Genomic DNA, 22,037 nt, shown 5'->3' on the forward strand with positions numbered 1-22,037 from the left:
ACCTTTCGAAGGGTGTAGTCAGACTGCCGAATAAATCGGGCCGAAATCGGACTGCAATGCTCGGACTAGCTGCGACTCTCGCAACCAGAGCGTAACAGTAACTGCATAGAAATATATGAATCTGTGAAGTCAGGGCATTATGGTCCGATCTTGGTCCGATTTTAACAGCCATCAGAACAAGTTTAAAAAAATATTTTAAAATATAGAAACAAATGAAAAAAAAACATAAAAATGTGAATCACGCCCTTTCAAATTAAAGAGAGAAAAAAAGTAAAAAAAAAACAGATTTGGTATCGCTGTATCCGTAAAAGTCTGGCCTAACAAAATCTAAAATTAATTAACCAGATCAGTAGACACCATAAATAGAAAGAAAACTGAAACGACAGAATTGTATTTTTTGGTAGTCACAAAAAAAAGTTTAACAAGAAGCGATCAAAACTTTTCTATATTCCGAAGGGTATCAATAAAAGTGCACCATGCAAAAACCAAGCCCTCGCACAGCTTTATTCATGGAAAAAAGAAATTATGACGGTATTGGGAAATGGCGACTTAAGCAAATTATATATATATATATATATATATATATATATATATATAATATGTATATATATTTTTTATTATTTATTTATTTTTAAACAAATGTTTATATTTTTTTTCACCACCTAACTAAAAGAAACTATATGTTTGGTATTGTTGTAGTTGTGCTGACCAGGAGAATCATGTTACTAGGTCCCTTTTTTACTGTACAAAGAACGCTGCAAAAGCAAAACCCAAAAAAAAATTCCCATTTTTCAGTACATTGAATGATAAAGTGAATAGTGTCAATCAAAACTACAACTCGTCCTCCAAAAAAACAAGACTTCGTATAGCTTTGTAGAAGGAAAAATAAAAAAAATTCTGGCTCTTGGAAGTAGGGGAGGAAAAAACAAAAATGCAAAAAAGGAAAGTAGCCATGGACTTTATTAGAAGAAATTGCAATTCATGTCTGTGAAGAATATTGGAGATATAATTCCATATCAATCTTTGCATCCTATTTTTCAGGGAATTATAAAGCCCCCTTCAGTGTGCAGTTGTAATAGGATACCTAGCAGCTGCAGGAGGGGGTCAAGAGACTGTGAGTGACAAATATCACACATCTCATCAGCTCAACTCAGAACAAAGGGCATGTTGCCACGTGGTCTTCCTTTAGTTAGACAGATAGGAATTAGATAGCGAGTTATGGAAATACTATACGTCCTAGCCATACCTCGAATAGATTTCTAAAATCTCGAAGACATGGCGAATGTCCGCCTGGGTCTCGACCCAGTCTAGTACATAGGGATAGGGAGATACACAGCACAGCCATTTGGAAACTCCTAGGGCCACTATGTTTAGTCTCCACGCATAGCAGGGGCCCGGCTGGATCCGATGCCACCAGAACCGGCTCCCTAAGATCGTCCATTAAGGAGTTATGATCCATCTTAGTTTCTGGAGTTTCTAGCTGCTAGAGGCCAGGGATGGAGATTTAGGTCTAGCCCGGGGAGCAGGAGGGAGTGACCCAGAGGCAGGGCCGACTCCAGGTTTTTGTGGGCCCTGGGCGAAAAAGTCTCAGTGTGCCCCTTTAACACATACCACGTTTCATGATGAACGGATGCCGCAGGGAAACATAGTACAAGGCCAAAGATTTCACTTCTTGCATTACATGAGTGATATCTATTGTTGTGACGGATCAACCCCGTACTCCAAGATTTTGCCACATGGGGGTTGTCGTAGCGCCTATGCAGCTAATGGGACATAATGTTATAAAGTGGGGTGAATATTGTGGATCGCATATTGTTGGACATTCTGTGATGTGACCGAAGCACTCTTGGCCCCCACCTTCCTGTGCTCACTTAGCAGTGGCAAACAGACAATGTGCTGATTAATGGGTTGTTACATAACTGCTGTCTGGGAGCCTACTGTGAGTATTATTTGGTGAGAACAATGGGTGCTAAAAATAGCCTGTGTGATTCCCTATAAAACTTGCTTGTGAGAATAAAAGTTAAGTTCATCTTGGAGACACTGTGCGATAGTCATATTTTATATATCCCAAAGTAAGAAAAGCCTTTCCATGTCAGGGGCCTGCAAAAGAAGATTGGACATCTGCGGATGGGGTAACTAGCTCCCGTCACACTGGTGGCGGCGGTGGGATGCGGTCCATCTTCTTCAGGAACCAAGGACTGAATGGAAGACATCTACCAGAAGCTAAAGAGGAATACGTTGAAGGACCTTGTGGAAGCTCGAGGGTTAACCGCCAGCAACAAAACAAATGCGGATTTGATGGCAGCCATTATGGAGCTCGACAACGCAACAACCTCCAACGGGAACGTGGAAGAGACTGAATTCCAGAGGGAGGTAAAGAGCAGACTGGCACTTTATGCTTCCAACCCGGCAGTGCAGATCATAGATAAGGTGATGGCTGATGTGCGTACTGATCTGGATAAAAAGATGGAGATGGAGAGGGCAGAGCGGATGGAGCTAGCCAGGATGGAGATGGCAGAGCGGACCAAGATAGAGCTAGCCAAGATGGAGATGGCGGAGCGGAGAGAGGAGATACAGCGAGCAGGGGGAGCCCTGGCTTCCTCCCCGGTACCAGCAGGGGTAAGCCACAAAAAGATCCAATACAATGCCTTCCGACAGTTGGGGGAGGCAGAGGAAGACATTGATGGCTTTCTGCAGGACTTTGAGCGGCAGTGTACCCTTCATAAAGTGGAGCCGGAGAATTGGGTCCAGATTCTGGCCAGCAAGCTGACAGGCCGGGCAGCGTATGCCTATCGCACTGTATCGGATAAGGACTGTATGGACTATAAGCAAGTCAAAGAAGTGATCTTGGCCCGGTATGCACTAACACCAGAGGCATACCGTCAAAAGTTCCGCAAAACCACAAAACGGGTAACGGATACCCACGCTGAATGGGCCTGTAAACTATGGCGGTCACTGCTACAGTGGGTACAAGGTAGCAAAGCAGACACGAAGGAGGACGTCCTACAGCTCATCGCGTTAGAACGATTCTTTACTGGGTTAACTCCCGAGACGCAAGAATGGCTTCGGGACCGACGACCGACGACTCTTGAGGAGGCCGCACGGCTGACCGATGAACATTATGATGCCAGGAGGGCCCAATTGTCAGGGTCCAAAACTGTCTCAAGGGGCCCTCCCATTGGTCTGGAGACCCCTAAACCACAGAAGCTTGACGGGGGACCCACCAATACCCCGGCCTACCAGAGTCCTCCTGGGGTGCGATGCCACACCTGCCATCAGCTGGATCACCTGCAGAGACACTGTCCCAACCGGACCCAGTGCACCCAGTGGCCAAAACCGGAAACGGCTACCTTCAACCGGGCCGCTGTACACTGCTACCAAGGCAAAGCCGACCCGGCCTCGGTGGCTATGGCTAATTATGGGATGGAAGAGATAGAGGGACTGCTGCATGAAGTGGACCCTGTGCAGGCAGCCCAGGCGGATAATCGACAACAACATCGACAGTTGGTGTGGATTAATAGGAAACGGCTGCAGGGATTAAGAGATTCCGGAGCTACTCTGACCCTTGTGAAGTCGCATGTCGCCCAAGACCAAAAGACGGGTTGGACAGTGGCGGTCCGTGTAGCAGGGGGAGCCATACATCGACTGCCCACGGCCAAGATTCACCTGAACTGGGGGGGTCGGGGATGGCCTTGTCGAGGTCGGCATGATGAAGGATTTGCCTGCAGATGTCCTGCTGGGAAATGACTTGGTGCCCATGTTGTCTTCCTTCTCGGTCGCCCCCCTGGCTGAGACATATCCTGTGACTACCTGGAGACAAGCTCGAGTTGCAGAGGCGGAGTCACACTCGGAGGAGGCCCAGATAAGACACTACAACCCTTCACGTATTCCCATAGCCAGACATATTTCATGGGACACCCCAGCAGAATTTAGGAGGGAGGTACTAGAGGATCCCTCATTGCAGGGGTATCGTGGGAACTGGGAAGGCACAGGAGGGGAGAGGGGTACTGGAAGGTGAACAGTTTATATGGCATCAGGGACTCCTCTACAGGGTTACAGAGCAAACTCACTCAGGGACGAGCCCCACTGTAAAATGACAGCTGGTAGTTCCCAAAAAGTATAGGCAGGAGTTGCTGCGAATCTCTCATGACATACCCTTGGCGGGCACCTCGGAGTCAGCCGCACCAGGCATCGTCTGACACAAAACTTCTTTTGGCCAGGGTTATCCCATGATGTTTGTCAGTACTGCCAGACCTGTGACAGTTGCCAGCGCATTGGCAAGAGGGGAGATCGCTGCAAGGCCAAATTACACCCCCTTCCCATTGTGGAGGAGCCATTTAGCCGAGTAGTGGTCGATCTGATAGGGCCGTTAGCCAAACCCAGTCCGTCAGGGAAAAGGTATATATTGACAGTGATAGATTACGCTACGCGGTATCCAGAGGCGGTTGCCTTACCTAACATACTGGCAGAGATGGTGGCGGCTGCCCTGCTCCAGGTTTTCTCACGGGTTGGATTTCCCCGGGAGATTATCTCGGATCATGGCACCCAATTTACGGCAGAGGTGACCAGCCAACTGTGGAGACTGTGTGGTGTAAAGTCCATTAGAAGCGCCCCATACCACAAGTAAACCAATGGGTTGTGTGAGCGCTTTAACGGAACGTTAAAACAACTCATTGGGACGTTCACCCGGACCTACAGGGACTGGGAGAAATTCTTGCCGCTCCTCCTGTTCGCCTATCGGGAGGTGCCCCAAGAATCTACGGGATTCTCCCCATTTGAACTGTTATATGGGAGGCGGGTGAGGGGGCCCCTAGACTTAGTGCGAGAACTCTGGGAAGGGGAGGAAACCATAGCAGGGACCCCTATCGTGCCCTTCGTGCTGGAACTCCGGGACCGCCCGCAGGAGTTGACTCAGGCTGTGCGTGTGAACATGCAGGCGGCCCAACAGCACCAGCGCGTATGGTACGATCAGAGGGCTAGAGAACGCACCTTCGAGATAGGACAGAAGGTCCTGGTACTAGAACCGGTTAGGCAGAACAACTTCCAGGCCGCATGGCAGGGGCCTTACCGGGTAGTGGGGAAAATAGCCGACACCACCTACAATGTCGCCGATTGTGACAACCCCAGGGTTATTCGCATGTTCCACGTGAATATGCTGAAGCCCTACCGGGAGCGCACTGAAGAGGTAGCTGCCATCTGCGCACCCGAAGCAGAGGATTTAGCCGAATTCCCCTTGCCTGATGTCTTAGGTGAGAGGACTCAGTCGAAAACCTGGGACCAGGTACACTTAGGAGAAAACCTAGGGGCCCGGGAGAGAGAGCAGGCCGAGACATTGCTGAGGCAGCAGCAGAGGATGTTCTCAGAGAGACCGGGGTTCACCCGACTTGCGCAACACAAGGTTGAGACACAAGATCAGACCCCCCTGAGACAACCCCCCTTCCGCGTCCCGGAGTCTGTACGAGAAGGGATGCGATAAGAGATACAGGAGATGTTGCGTTTAGGGGTCATTGAGGAGTCAGATAGTCCCTGGGCGTTCCCTGTAGTGTTAGTGCCTAAGAAAGATGGGACTACCCGGTTTTGTGTAGACTATCACAAGCTAAATGAGAAAATTGTGACGGATGCGTATCCCATGCCGCGTGTGGATGAGTTGTTAGACCGGCTGGCTGGGGCAAAGTATTTGACCACTATCGATCTATGCAAAGGCTATTGGCAGATCCCCCTAAGTCCTGATGCTATTCCCAAGTCTGCATTTGTCACCCCGTTTGGCTTATTCCAGTTTCGGGTTATGCCATTTGGAATGAAGAATGCCCCCGCGACCTTCCAGAGGCTGGCTGACCGGCTTCTGGATGGTCTCCAGGACTATGCTTGTGCCTACCTGGATGACATCGCCGTCTACAGCGCGACATGGGATGAGCATCTAAATCACCTAGAGACAGTATTGGATAGGATCCACAAAGCCGGAATCACCCTGAACCCCAACAAGTGTCACGTAGGCAAAGCAGAGGTGCAGTATTTAGGACATTGGGTGGGGGGTGGAAAACAACGACCGGAACCTGCCAAGATTGAGGCCGTAGCCAAGTGGCCTACCCCACGTACTAAAACCCAAGTCATGGCCTTTCTAGGAACAGCGGGGTATTATAGGAAATTTGTCCTTAATTACAGCAGCATTGCCAAGCCCCTCACTGATCTGACACGTAAGAACCTCCCCCGCCAGGTAACCTGGACCCCCGAGTGTGAGGAAGCCTTCCACCAGCTAAAGGACGCTCTCACAAATACCCCGATATTGGCCGCACCCGATCCAACTAAACGTTTCCTGGTTCACACAGACGCATCTATGTTTGGGTTGGGGGCAGTACTGAGCCAAGTCGGGCCGGACAGCCAAGAACACCCAATAGCTTATCTGAGTCGGAAATTACAGCCTCGAGAAGTCAGCTATGCGGCCGTCGAAATGGAATGCCTGGCAGTAGTATGGGCTGCCAAGAAGCTCCAACCATATTTTTATGGAAGACAGTTTTCCCTCATAACGGACCATAACCCCCTGGAATGGCTTAATCGGGTCTCCGGGGACAATGCCAGACTACTACGGTGGAGTTTGGCGCTGCAACCGTTAGACTTCACCATCCACTATAGACCCGGCAAGCAAAATGGTAACGCCGATGGACTAAGCCGACAAACTGACCTGCTACCAACCTCATAAATCGTGGACCTCCTCCAGCTGATCCTTCGGGGAGCAGACTCGGTAGGCCGATCCTGTCCAGGAAGGGGGAGCATTGTGACGGATCAACCCCGTACTCCAAGATTTTGCCACATGGGGGTTGTCGTAGCGCCTATGCAGCTAATGGGACATAATGTTATAAAGTGGGATTAATATTGTGGATCGCATATTGTTGGACATTCTGTGATGTGACCGAAGCACTCTTGCCCCCCACCTTCCTGTGCTCACTTAGCAGTGGCAAACAGACAATGTGCTGATTAATGGGTTGTTGCATAACTGCTGTCTGGGAGCCTACTGTGGGTATTATTTGGTGAGAACAATGGGTGCTAAAAATAGCCTGTGTGATTCCCTATAAAACCTGCTTGTGAGAATAAAAGTTAAGTTCATCTTGGAGACACTGTGCGATAGTCATATTTTATATATCCCAGTGTAAGAAAAGCCTTTCCATGTCAGGGGCCTGCAGAAGAAGATTGGACATCTGCGGATGGGGTAACTAGCTCCCGTCACAATTGTAAATTCTACAATAGCTCAGAAACCGGCGAATCCTCACAGCGCACAGTGCAGACAGGACAATATAGCCCTCCATAGCGTATTATGGGCACCACTAAGTCCTCCATACAGTATTATGGGCACCACATAGTCCTCCATACAGTATTATGGGCCCCATATATTGCTTCATACAGACTAATGGACCCCATATAATGCTCCATACAGAATACTGGCCCCCATATAATGCTCCATACAGAATACTGGCCCCCATATAATGCTTCATACAGAATACTGGCCCCCATATAATGCTCCATACAGAATACTGGCCCCCATATAATGCTCCATACAGAATAATGGACCTCATATAATACTCCATACAGAATACTGACCCCCATATAATGCTCCATGCAGAATACTGGCCCCCTTATAATGCTCCATAGAGGATACTGGCCCCCATCTAATGCTGCATACAGAATACTGGTCCCCATATAACGCTCCATAGAGGATACTGGCCATCATATAATGTTCCATACAGAATACTGGCCCCCATATAATGCTCCATACAGAATACTGCCCCCCATATAATGCTCCATACAGAATACTGGCCCCCATATAATGCTCCATTCAGGCTGTGCCCCTATATAATGCCCCATGCCTCCTGGGCCCCCATATAATGCCCCTTGCTTCCTGGGCCCCCAAATAATGCCCCATGCCTCCTGGGCTCCCATATAATGCCCCATGCGGGCTGGGCCCCCATATCATGCCCCATGCCTCCTCGGCCCCCATATAATGCCCTATGCAGGTGCCCCATCTAATGCCCCATGCAGATGCCCCATATAATGCCCCATGCAGGTGCCCCATCTAATGCCTCATGCAAGTGCCCCATATAATGCCCCATGCAGGTGCCCCATATAATGCCCCATGTCTCCTGGGCCCCCATATAATGCCCCATGCCCGGGTGCGCCGGGTGCTGACGCTGGGCCTGCCCAGAGGTGTTAAAAGCTCCTGCAGCTCTTGACCTATTGCTTTTTCTCTGGGAGGCCACGATGACACATCGTGTGGGAGAAGTCACACAACAGAGGGAACCACAAGCGTCCCATGTGGCTGCCGTCCCCCACGAGCCAGGTCTTTTATCTGACTGGTAATTGACTCTTAATATCTGCATACTTTTGTACCACTACTTTTGTGTTTGCATCTCTAACCATTATGTATATATAACCCTTATGTATATAGTGTATTGTCTAGTGTGCCCTTAAGGCGATTAAATATATAACTTAACCTTGGGCTGCTCTTTTATCTTGATCCACGAATCCACACGTCCATTGTTCGGTTCAACTCATATGCTACCAGGGCTGGTTTCTGGGCCGATATAATTCCCATTACGGACTGGGGCTTATATCTAATAGAAACTGGTGGCGGCTCTACCGGGCTGATAAGGTTCTGTTTCACTGGGGTCAGTGAAAAGGACCTCTCAGCCTGTCAGGGGTGTGAGCGAATGAGGTACCATGTCAGTGACTGAGTGGGCCACCTCTTCTCACACCCAGTACCTTCCTGGACCCGTGAGTACAGGGGGTGTCTGTGCAGAACTGTACCAATCTGACCTTACGTGCCCCAAGGGGGTGTGGAACGTCATGTTGGTGCAAAGTTCGGATTCGTATCACGTGAGCCGTCTGCGACATCAGACGGGAGGTGCGGTGGGGATCCTTCACATGTGTTGGCAGGAGTGGGATTCTGCGTGATCTCTCTGGTGCCATTCTTCACAATATCCATAAGAATGCTGATTACTGATCACTCCACTACTTTATGTGGACCAAAAATCAATATTGTTGGTTAAATAAGCTCTAACTAAACGTATGAATGTAGCCTTAAAGTTGTGGTTTCATCCCAAAGCTGAGGTGCTTATGTTGTCTCATGGACAGTGGTGTCTCTAAGTGCACACCAGTATGACGGAGTATTATGTCCATTATGCACACGCTCAAGAAGGAAAGAATTGTGCGGTGTTAGGGAAGCGCTAGAACAACTAGACAGGGAATTAAGGTTATAAAACACAAACCTTTTATTGTTTAATACGCTTTCTAACGCCACGACGCGTTTCAATAGGAGAAGCTATCTTCGTCTACCTGAGGAAGATAGCTTCTGCCATCGAAACGCGTCGTGGCGTTAGAGAGCGTATTAAACAATAAAAGGTTTGTGTTTTATAACCTTAATTCCCTGTCTAGTTGTTCTAGTGCTTCCCTAACACCGCACAATTCTTTCCTTCTTGATATAGTAATCTCCCTTGTGGAGAGCGGTGGAAGCTGCTCTGTGTTCAACTAGCTTACCACAGGACCTGCCGTGATGCCATTGTGGAAAGCACACTTCGGTCACACGGTCCCGGTCATGCGACCGCTGAAGCAGGAAGAAACTCCTTACAGCAGTCCCTGTTAAGCTGCGGTCATCATACAGACTCCTACCTGGAAGCGTTTTCCCTTGTTGTGCAGGGCTCCTTGGCACAACAGGACCAGGTGAGTGGTCACAACATCTCCCCCTTCCCTCCCCCCCACCAAACCTCAGGCTCTTCACCATTGGCGCTCCAACTGTTTTTGTTTTCAATTATGCACACGCTGTCATAAAACAGATGGACTGCTGAATTGGGTTTCTACTTGCTTTTTCTGCATCAGTTTACACTCCTACACAGAAGAGCTGTGGACATGCTCAGATCATTGGTGAACCTGACCCAAAGGTCAGGCACGAGACACCTATGGTATCTGTAGCGAGAGGGGGATTAACATAAAACTGCTTTCCTTGCATGCAATGACACTGACATCTGCAGTTGTCACTGGGGAGTATAAAGATATACAGTGGGTACGGAAAGTATTCAGATCCCTTTAAATTTTTCACTCTTTGTTTCATTGCAGCCATTTGGTAAATTCTAAAAAGTTCATTTTTTTTCTCATTAAAGTACACTCTGCACCCCATCTTGACTGAAAAAAAACAGAAATGTAGACATTTTTGCAAATTTATTGAAAATGAAAAAGTGAAATATCACATGGTCATAAGTATTCAGACCCTTTGCTCAGACACTCATATTTAAGTTACATGCTGTTCATTTCTTTGTGATCCTCCTTGAGGTGGTTCTACTCCTTCATTGGAGTCCAGCAGTGTTTAATTAAACTGATAGGACTTGATTTGGAAAGGCACACACCTGTCTATATATTAGACTTCACAGCTCACAGTGCATGTCAGACCAAATGAGAATCATGAGCTCAAAGGAACTGCCCAAGGAGCTCAGAGACAGAATTGTGGCAAGGCACAGATCTGGCCAAGGTTACAAAAGAATTTCTGCATTACTCAAGGTTCCTAAGACCACAGTGGCCTCCGTAATCCTTAAATGGAAGAAGTTTGGGACCACCAGAAGTCTTCCTAGACCTGGCTGTCCAGCCAAACTGAGCAATCGTGGGAGAAGAGCCTTGGTGAGAGAGGTAAAGAAGAACCCCAAGATCACTGTGTCTGAGCCCCAGAGATGAAGTAGGGAGGTGGGAGAAAGTTCCACAAAGTCAACTATCAGTCTGGACCTCAGACTTGGCCAAAGGTTCACCTTCCAACAAGACAATGACCTTAAGCACACAGCTAAACTAGCAAAGGAGTGACTTCAGAACAACTCTGTGACCATTCTTGACTGGCCCAGCCAGAGCCCTGACCTAAACCCAATTGAGCATCTCTGGAGAGACCTGAAAACGGCTGTCCACCAACATTCACCATCCAACCTGATGGAACTGGAGAGGATCTGCAAGGAAGAATGGCAGAGGATCCCCAAATCCAGGTGTGAAAAACTTGTTGCATCATTCCCAAGAAGACTCGTGGCTGTACTAGCTGAAAAGCGAGCTTCTACTCAATACTGAGCAAAGGGTCTGAATACTTATGACCATGTGATATTTCAGTTTTTCTTTTTTAATAAATTTACAAAAAAATTCTACATTTCTGTTTTTTTTCAGTCAAGATGGGGTGTAGAGTGTACTTTAATGGGAAAAAAATGAACTTTTTAGAATTTACCAAATGGCTGCAATGAAACAAAGAGTGAAAAATTTAAAGGGGTGTGAATACTTTCCGTACCCACTGTATACAGCTCCGATTCAGGTCAATGCTGGATTTATAAATTAATATGCACTGAGCTCCTCTTACTGGTGACTGCTGGCAACCAAAATTATACCATTTATTAAGTTAGAAAAACAGCTCTGTCAAAGTTACCCTTTTTTTAATATATTCGACATTTAGGACAGCGCTAAAGTTGGACAACTGTTTCAGTAGACTTAAATGGACATCAATCATATCTAAACCGTTATGTAGAACCTTTTCTTTTTTTCCTAGGTATATTTCACGGAATCTGTTAATCATAGAAACACAAATACACTAGAGAAACGCAGCAAAACGTTTAACTTCAGTAATGACGAAATAGAGCAACCACTCAAGAGATCCCGACGCTACAAGCGGTCAAACTGTGGAAGTGATGAAGTGGGTTATTATTTTGATGCACGAGTCAAACACTGTTGTATGAAATGTCACGAAGGTGAGCTCCCTGTCAGCATTATAGTTCCTGTACATAGGAGACATTATTCTAGTAGTTATATTCTTGTACATAGGAGCAGTATTCTAGTAGTTATATTCTTGCACATAGGAGCAGTATTATAGCAGTGATATTCTTGTACATGGGGGCAGCATTGTAGTAGTTATATTCTTGTACATAGGGGCAGTATTATAGTAGTTATATTCTTGTACATAGGAGGCAGTATTATAGTAGTTATATTCTTGTACATAACAGCAGTATTCTAGTAGTTATATTCTTGTACATAGGGGCAGTATTATAGTAGTTATATTCTTGTAAATAGGGGCAGTATTGTAGTAGTTATATTCTTGTACAAAGGAGGCAGTATTATAGTAGTTATAATCTTGTACATAGGAGGCAGTATTATAGTAGTTATATTCTTGTACATAGGGGCAGTATTATAGTAGTTATATTCTTGTCTATAGGGGGCAGTATTATAGCAGTTATATTCTTGTACATAGAGGGCAGTATTATAGCAGTTATATTCTTGTACATAGAGGGCAGTATTATAGTAGTTATATTCTTGTACATAGGGGTAGTATTATAGTAGTTATATTCTTGTACATAGGGGCAGTATTATAGTAGTTATATTCTTGTACATAGGGGCAGTAATATAGTAGTTATATTCTTGTACATAGGAGGCAGTATTATAGTAGCAATATTCTTGTCCATAAGGGGCAGTATTATAGTAGTTATATTCTTGCATGTAGAAGCAGTATTATAGTAGGTATAATCTAGTATGGGTGGCAGTATTATAGTAGTTATATTCTTGTACATAGGGAGCAGTATTAGAGTAGTTATATTCTTGTACATAGGGGCAGTAATATAGTAGTTATATTCTTGTACATAGGGAGCATTATTAGAGTAGTTATATTCTTGTACATAGGGGCAGTATTATAGTAGTTATATTCTTGTACATAGGGGGCAGTATTATAGCAGTTATATTCTTGTACATAGAGGGCAGTATTATAGTAGTTATATTCTTGTACATAGGGACAGTATTATAGTAGTTATATTCTTCTACATAGGGAGCAGTATTATAGTAGTTATATTCTTGTACATAGGGGCAGTATTAGAGTAGTTATATTCTTGTACATAGGGGCAGTATTATAGTAGTTATATTCTTGTACATAGGGAGAAGTATTATAGTAGTTATGTTCTTGTACACAGGAGCAGTAGTATAGTAGTTATATTCTTGCATGTAGAAGCACTTTATAGCAGTTATATTCTAGTGCAGGTGGCGCTATTATAGTAGTTATATTCTTGTCTATAGGGGGCAGTATTATAGCAGTTATATTCTTGTACATAGGGGCAGTATTGTAGTAGTTATATTCTTGTATATAGGGGCAGTATTATAGTAGTTATATTCTTTTTCATAGGAGCAGTATTGTAGTAGTTATATTCTTGCACATAGAGGCAGTATTATAGTAGTTATATTCTTGTACACAGGGGCAGTATTATAGTAGTTATATTCTTGTACATGGGGCAGTATTATAGTAGTTATATTCTTGTACATAGGAGCAGTATTATAGTAGTTATACTCTAGTACATAGGGGCAGTATTGTAGTAGTTATATTCTTGTACATAGGGGCAGTATTATAGTAGTTATATTCTAGTACGGGTGGCAGTATTATAATAGTTATATTCTTGTACATAGGGAGCAGTATTATAGTTGTTATATTCTTGTACATAGGAGGCAGTATTATAGTAGTTATATCCTTGTCTATAGGGGGCAGTATTATAGCAGTTATATTCTTGTACATAGAGGGCAGTATTATAGTAGTTATATTCTTGTACATAGGGGGCAGTGTTATAGCAGTTATATTCTTGTACATAGAGGGCAGTATTATAGTAGTTATATTCTTGTACATAGGGGTAGTGTTATAGTAGTTGTATTCTTGTACATAGGGGCAGTATTATAGTAGTTATAATCTTGTACATAGGGGCAGTAATATAGTAGCTATATTCTTGTACATAGGAGGCAGTATTATAGTAGTTATATTCTTGTTCATAGGGGCAATATTATAGTAGTAATATTCTTGTACATAAGGGGCAGTATTATAGTAGTTATATTCTTGTACATAGGGAGAAGTATTATAGTAGTTATGTTCTTGTACACAGGAGTAGTAGTATAGTAGTTATATTCTTGCATGTAGAAGCACTTTATAGCAGTTATATTCTAGTCCAGTTGGCGCTATTATAGTAGTTATATTCTTGTCTATAGGGGGCAGTATTATAGCAGTTATATTCTTGTACATAGGGGCAGTATTATAGTAGTTATATTCTTTTTCATAGGAGCAGTATTGTAGTAGTTATATTCTTGTACATAGAGGCAGTATTATAGTAGTTATATTCTTGTACACAGGGGCAGTATTATAGTAGTTATATTCTTGTACATGGGGCAGTATTATAGTAGTTATATTCTTGTACATAGGAGCAGTATTATAGTAGTTATACTCTAGTACATAGGGGCAGTATTATAGTAGTTATATTCTTGTACATAGGGGCAGTATTATAGTAGTTATATTCTAGTACGGGTGGCAGTATTATAATAGTTATATTCTTGTACATAGGGAGCAGTATTATAGTTGTTATATTCTTGTACATAGGAGGCAGTATTATAGTAGTTATATCCTTGTCTATAGGGGGCAGTATAATAGCAGTTATATTGTTGTACATAGAGGGCAGTATTATAGTAGTTATATTCTTGTACATAGGGGCAGTATTATATCAGTTATATTCTTCTACCTAGAGGGCAGTATTATAGTAGTTATATTCTTGTACATAGGGGTAGTATTATAGTAGTTGTAATCTTGTACATAGGGGCAGTATTATAGTAGTTATAATATTGTACATAGGTGCAGTAATATAGTAGCTATATTCTTGTACATAGGAGGCAGTATTATAGTAGTTATATTCTTGTTCATAGGGGCAATATTATAGTAGTAATATTCTTGTACATAAGGGCAGTATTATAGTAGTTATATTTTTGCATGTAGAAGCAGTATTATAGTAGGTATAATCTAGTATGGGTGTCAGTATTATAGTAGTTACATTCTTGTACATAGGGGCAGTATTATAGTAGTTATATTCTTGTACATAGGGAGCAGTATTAGAGTAGTTATATTCTTGTACATTGAGGCAGTATTATAGTTGTTATATTCTTGTACACAGGGAGCAGTATTAGAGTAGTTATATTCTTGTACATAGGGGCAGTATTATAGTAGTTATATTCTTGTACATAGGGGGCAGTATTATAGCAATTATATTCTTGCACATAGGGAGCAGTATTATAGTAGTTATATTCTTGTACATAGGGGCAGTATTAGAGTAGTTATATTATTGTAGATAGGAGAAGTATTATAGTAGTTATATTCTTGTACATACGGGCAGTATTAAAGTAGTTATATTCTTGTACATAGGGGGCAGTATTATAGTAGTTGTATTCTTGTACATAGGAGCAGTATTATAGTAGTTATATTCTTGTACATAGGAGGCAGTATTATAGTAGTTATATTCTTGTACATAGGAGCAGTATTATAGTAGATATATTCTTGTACATAGGGGCAGTATTATAGTAGTTATATTCTTGTACATAAGGGGCAGTATTATAGTAGTTATATTTTTGCATGTAGAAACAGTATTATAGTAGGTATATTCTAGTACGGGTGGCAGTATTATGGCAGTTATATTCCTGTACATAGGCGCAGTATTATAGTAGTTATATTCTAGTACATAGGGAGCAGTATTAGAGTAGTTATATTCTTGTACATAGGGGCAGTATTATAGTAGTTATATTCTTGTACATAGGGGCAGTATTAAAATAGTTATATTCTTGTACATAAGGGGCAGTATTATAGTAGTTATATTCTTGCATGTAGAAGTAGTATTATAGTAGTTATATTCTAGCATGGGTGGCAATATTATAGTAGTTATATTCTTGTACATAGGGAGCAGTATTATAGTTGTTTTATTCTTGTCTATAGGGGGCAGTATTATAGTAGTTATTTTCTTGTCTATAGGGAGCAGTATTATTGCAGTTATATTCTTGTACATAGGGGAAGTATTGTAGTAGTTATATTCTTGTACATAGGAGCAGTATTATAGTAGTTATATTCTTGTATATAGGGGCAGTATTATAGTAGTTATATTCTTGTACACAGGGGCAGTATTATAGTTGTTATATTCTTGTACATAGGGGCAGTATTATCGTAGTTATATTCTTGTACATAGGAGCAGTATTATAGCAGTTATATTCTTGTACATAGGCGGCAGTATTATAGTAGTCATATTCCTGTACATAGGGAGCAGTATTATAGTAGATATATTCTTGTACATAAGGGGCAGTATTATAGTAGTTATATTCTTGTACATAGGCGGCAGTATTATAGTAGTTATATTCCTGTACATAGGGAGCAGTATTATAGTAGTTATATTCTTGTACATAAGGGGCAGTATTATAGTAGTTATATTCTTGCATGTAGAAACAGTATTATGGTAGTTATATTCTAGTATGGGTGGCAATATTATAGAAGTTATATTCTTGTACATAGAGAGCAGTATTATAGTTGTTTTATTCTTGTCTATAGGGGGCAGTATTATAGTAGTTATTTTCTTGTCTATAGGGAGCAGTATTATTGCAGTTATATTCTTGTACATAGGGAAGTATTGTAGTAGTTATATTCTTGTACATAGGAGCAGTATTATAGTAGTTATATTCTTGTATATAGGGGCAGTATTATAGTAGTTATATTCTTGTACACAGGGGCAATATTATAGTTGTTATATTCTTGTACATAGGGGCAGTATTATGGTAGTTATATTCTTGTACATAGGAGCAGTATTATAGCAGTTATATTCTTGTACATAGGCGGCAGTATTATAGTAGTAATATTCCTGTACATAGGGAGCAGTATTATAGTAGTTATATTCTTGTACATAAGGGGCAGTATTATAGTAGTTATATTCTTGTACATAGGCGGCAGTATTATAGTAGTTATATTCCTGTACATAGGGAGCAGTATTTTAGTAGTTATATTCTTGTACATAAGGGGCAGTATTATAGTAGTTATATTCTTGCATGTAGAAACAGTATTATGGTAGTTATATTCTAGTATGGGTGGCAATATTATAGTAGTTATATTCTTGTACATAGGGAGCAGTATTATAGTTGTTTTATTCTTGTCTATAGGGGCAGTATTATAGTAGTTTATTTTCTTGTCTATAGGGAGCAGTATTATTGCAGTTATATTCTTGTACATAGGGGAAGTATTGTAGTAGTTATATTCTTGTACATAGGAGCAGTATTATAGTAGTTATATTCTTGTACATAGGAGCAGTATTATAGTAGTTATATTCTTGTATACAGGGGCAGTATTATAGCAGTTATATTCTTGTACACAGGGGCAGTATTATAGTTGTTATATTCTTGTACATAGGGGCAGTATTATGGTAGTTATATTCTTGTACATAGGAGCAGTATTATAGCAGTTATATTCTTGTACATAGGGGCAATATTATAGTAGCTATATTCTTGTACATAGGGAGAAGTATTATAGTAGTTGTATTCTTGTACACAGGGGCAGTATTATAGTAGTTATATTCTAGTACGGGTGGCAGTATTATAGTAGTTATTTTCTTGAACATAGGGGCAGTATTATAGTAGTTATATTCTTGTACATAGGGGCAGTATTATAGTTGTTATATTCTTGTATATAGGGGCAGTATTATAGTAGTTATATTCTTGTACATAGGAGCAGTATTATAGTAGTTATATTCTAGTACGGGTGGCAGTATTATAGTAGTTATTTTCTTGAACATAGGGGCAGTATTATAGTAGTTATATTCTTGTACATAGGGGCAGTATTATAGTTGTTATATTCTTGTATATAGGGGCAGTATTATAGTAGTTATATTCTTGTACATAGGAGCAGTATTATAGTAGTTATATTCTTGTATATAGTGGCAGTATTATAGTAGTTATATTCTTGTACACAGGGGCAGTATTATAGTAGGTATATTCTTGTACATAGGGGCATTATTATAGTAGTTATATTCTTGTACATAGGAGCAGTATTACAGTAGTTATATTCTTGTACATGGGGCAGTATTATAGTAGCTATATTCTTGTACATAGGGAGAAGTATTATAGTAGTTGTATTCTTGTACATAAGGGGCAGTATTATAGTAGTTATATTCTTGCATGTAGAAACAGTATTATAGTAGTTATATTCTATTACGGGTGGCAGTATTATGGCAGTTATATTCTTGTACATAGGCGCAGTATTATAGTAGTTATATTCTTGTACATAGGGAGCAGTATTAGAGTAGTTATATTCTTGTACATAGGGGCAGTATTATTGTAGTTATATTCTTGTACATAGGGGCAGTATTATAGTAGTTATATTATTGTACATAAAGGGCAGTATTATAGTAGTTATATTCTTGCATGTAGAAGTAGTATTATAGTAGTTATATTCTAGTATGGGTGGCAATATTATAGTAGTTATATTCTTGTACATAGGGAGCAGTATTATAGTTGTTTTATTCTTGTCTATAGGGGGCAGTATTATAGTAGTTATTTTCTTGTCTATAGGGAGCAGTATTATTGCAGTTATATTCTTGTACATAGGGGAAGTATTGTAGTAGTTATATTCTTGTACATAGGGGCAGTATTATAGTAGTTATATTCTTGTACATAGGAGCAGTATTATAGTAGTTATATTCTTGTATATAGGGGCAGTATTATAGATGTTATATTCTTGTACACAGGGGCAGTATTATAGTTGTTATATTCTTATACATAGGGGCAGTATTATGGTAGTTATATTCTTGTACATAGGAGCAGTATTATAGCAGTTATATTCTTGTACATAGGGGCAGTATTATAGTAGCTTTATTCTTGTACATAGGGAGAAGTATTATAGTAGTTGTATTCTTGCACACAGTAGCAGTAGTATAGTAGTTATATTCTTATACATAGAGGGCAGTATTATAGTTGTTATATTTTTGCATGCAGAAGCAGTATTATAGTAGTTATATTCTAGTACGGGTGGCAGTATTATAGTAGTTATTTTCTTGTACATAGGGGCAGTATTATAGTTGTTATATTCTTCTACATATAGAAGTAGTATAGTATAGTAGTAATATTCTTGCATGTAGAAACTGTATTATAGTAGTTATATTCTAGTACATAGAGCAGGGTTCCCCAACTCCAGTCCTCAAGGTCCACCAATAGGTCATGTTTTCAGGATTTCCTTAGTATTACACAGGTGATAATTCCATCACCTGCACAGGCAATAATTCCATCACCTGTGCAATACTAAGGAAATCCTGAAAACATGACCTGTTGGTGGGCCTTGAGGACTGGAGTTGGGGAACCCTGACATAGAGGGTATAATAGACACAATTCATGGAAAGGGTAGTATGTACACCACAATTCGGTTGTATATTTTAAATCATCATTACATTTAATACTATACTCAATACTCCCATGTTGTTGACTAAATAGGCTCCATCGTCAAATAGACATGAAGAGCACAAGAGAAAAAAAACGATAAAAAGAGCCTCTAGGTTTGAAAAATTTATAACAAAATTATTATGAATAATTAGGCACACAGCAGGGGCAAGTGGAGATACAATAGGCAAAGCTTAAAACAACCCTCTCCACATGGCAACCTCCAAAATAGACCCTACATTGCACATGATCAAATCATTGATTTCAAATATATAGAAACAGAGGAAACATCACCATGGAGGAATGACAACAAATAGCATCTCCATATATGTTCATAAAGTAACAAACATGGCAATACTGATTTTAATGATGTAGAACATATAATGTCCACTGCAATGCCCTAACAGCATGGATGGAGTAATTGAATGATTATTCCTACCACTCACTGCCTCAAACTCGTGTATAGTCCCCAGAACAACCCTGCTGTGTGCCTAATTATTCATAATAAATTTGTTTCAAACCTAGAGGCTCTTTTTATTGTCTTTTTTCTCTTGTGCTCTTCTTGTACATAGAGGGCAGTATTATAAGGCTATGTGCTCACGATGCAGAAATGCTCTGGATTTTTTCCTGAGCGTTTCTGCATCTTCCTGGCAGAAAAAATGCATGCGGATTGTACATGCGGATTGTACATGCGTTTTCCTGCAAGGGACATGCGGATGTGAAGCATTCTTCACTTGCATTTCCCCATACGGGTTGACAAGCGCTTTCCAAGCAATTTTAGCATCACTTGGAAAGTGCTTGACAACTTGGTCACACTATACAGATCCATGCAACAGGCATGGATTTATATAGTGTGACCAAAAGAATGGTAAAAAATTAAAAATAGTTATATACTTACCTTCCGATGGCCCCCGGAGTCTTTATTCGATGCGTCTCTGCTTGCTGGCAGCTCGCGGTTCACTACACTGAAGGACCTGCCGTCACATGACTAAATGACGTCAGCGCAGGTCCTTGAGTCCACCGCGATCTGCCGGCAAGGCAAGACAAGCACACCGGGGGCCATCAGAAGGTAAGTATAATATTTATTTTTTATTTTATTCTTTTTTTTTACAGGTTCTATGGTACCCGGGTCCGGAGGAGAGTCTCCTCTCCCCTAGACCTGGGTACCCTCCACACATAGAATCGCATGTACAGATCCAGTGATTAAGATTCCATGCGTTCCAATGCAAGTCAATGGCGGCGAAAACGCAGCGCTTCCGCAAAATAATTGGTAGTGCTGTGTTTTTTTCCGCAATGATAATCTGCTTCGGAAATTTCCGCAGCATGTGCACAGCACATGCAGATTATCATTGGGGGACATGGCAGGCCTTCTACCATGCATTTTTTAATGCCTTTCTGCAGCGGAATTGTCGCTGCGGAAACGCTTAAAAAACGCATCGTGGGCACACAGCCTTATAGTTATATTCTTGTACATAAGGGGCTGTATAATAGTAGTTATATTCTTGTACACAGGGGCAGTATTATATTCTTGTACATAGGGGGCAGTATTATAGTAGTATTATAGTAGTTATATTCCTGTATATACACTTGATTATAATGACCTATTTTTGTATATATAAGTAAACCATCATAACCACCTCTGATATTGCTGATATTGTGTCTCTTCTGCTTTTAAAGCCCAATACACACCAATCTATTAAAGGGGCTGTGTGGCATAGACAATCCCTTTTACTCAGAGAGATAAATCTTGGCAATGAGGTATTCCAGTTGTGGACACAATCAGGTGGTTTTGAATGGTAAACCAACTGCTGGGTACCAAAAAGCATTGCATGAATGAAGGAAAAGACAATTCACAGTTTTGAGCTGCGCTAACTGAATTGTGAATTGTTTCTTCCTTCAATCATTTTGGTGGGGTTCATCCCCAGCCTCAGGGCAGCAGCAACCAATATTGAGCTTTCACAGGAGTTGTGCCTTTACATATCGCTCAGGTGAGCACATTACCTGGTTTTATTATATCTTTTTATAAAGGTATCACCCTATGGTCTGAGTATACATAGCGCCTATGCCTTTTTGCTATTAATTCAGTTTGCTCTATTGGGATATTTCACATGTTGCTGTATTTTTTGTTTTTCAGGAGAACATGTGGATCAGCCATGTACATCTCCTTGGCAATATCCTACATGTACACCCTGTGAGGAGGGAACGTTTCTTGCATTCAGGAACTATGCTCTTAAGTGCAAACGATGCACCAGTTGTCATCAAGGTAAAGTGCACATTGCCAGTTCTCAGTATATATAGAAATATTTGTATAAACACTGAGATAACTACATTACAGCAAGTTATCAAATTGTATTATAAGCATCAGCCTAATAGGGGAAAACATCATTGGAGAAATCAAATTCCCAATCTCCTGTAGATGGACTTGTATATTGCTGACGGGGAAAGCACCAACCAATGTGATTTTCCTGTTACCGCTCATAATTGCTCCTACTGGAGCCTCTGCTTGCACGTCTGTCATATATAGGAAGTTTCTCATAGTGCAATTCCCTAAAATGTAGGTGAATCTTCTATTTTTTGCGTAAACATATTGATGACATACACAGTTATATGAAAAAGTTTGGGCACCCCTATTAATCTTAAGCTTAATGTTTTATAAAAATTGGTGTTTTTGCAACAGCTATTTCAGTTTGATATATGTAAGAACTGTTGGACACAGTAATGTTTCTGCCTTGAAATGAGGTTTATTGTACTAACAGAAAATGTGCAATCTGCATTCAAACAAAATTTGACAGGTG

At 41.3% G+C, this 22,037-nt stretch overlaps 1 protein-coding gene across 1 annotated transcript in view; it reads left to right on the plus strand.

The window, feature by feature from the left end:
- The window catches only part of TNFRSF25 (TNF receptor superfamily member 25), a 108,504-nt gene that overhangs the window by 44,680 nt on the left and 41,787 nt on the right, over positions 1-22,037 (plus strand). The window contains exons 2-3 of the mRNA XM_073656687.1: positions 11,552-11,750; positions 21,377-21,505. Coding sequence (XP_073512788.1) covers positions 11,552-11,750; positions 21,377-21,505 — 328 coding nt within the window. The remainder of the gene's footprint in view (positions 1-11,551; positions 11,751-21,376; positions 21,506-22,037) is intronic.

The sequence above is a fragment of the Phyllobates terribilis genome, unplaced genomic scaffold (assembly GCF_046119375.1).
Source record: "Phyllobates terribilis strain yellow unplaced genomic scaffold, ASM4611937v1 Scaffold_12__6_contigs__length_324123572, whole genome shotgun sequence".
Taxonomy (NCBI): domain Eukaryota; kingdom Metazoa; phylum Chordata; class Amphibia; order Anura; family Dendrobatidae; genus Phyllobates; species Phyllobates terribilis.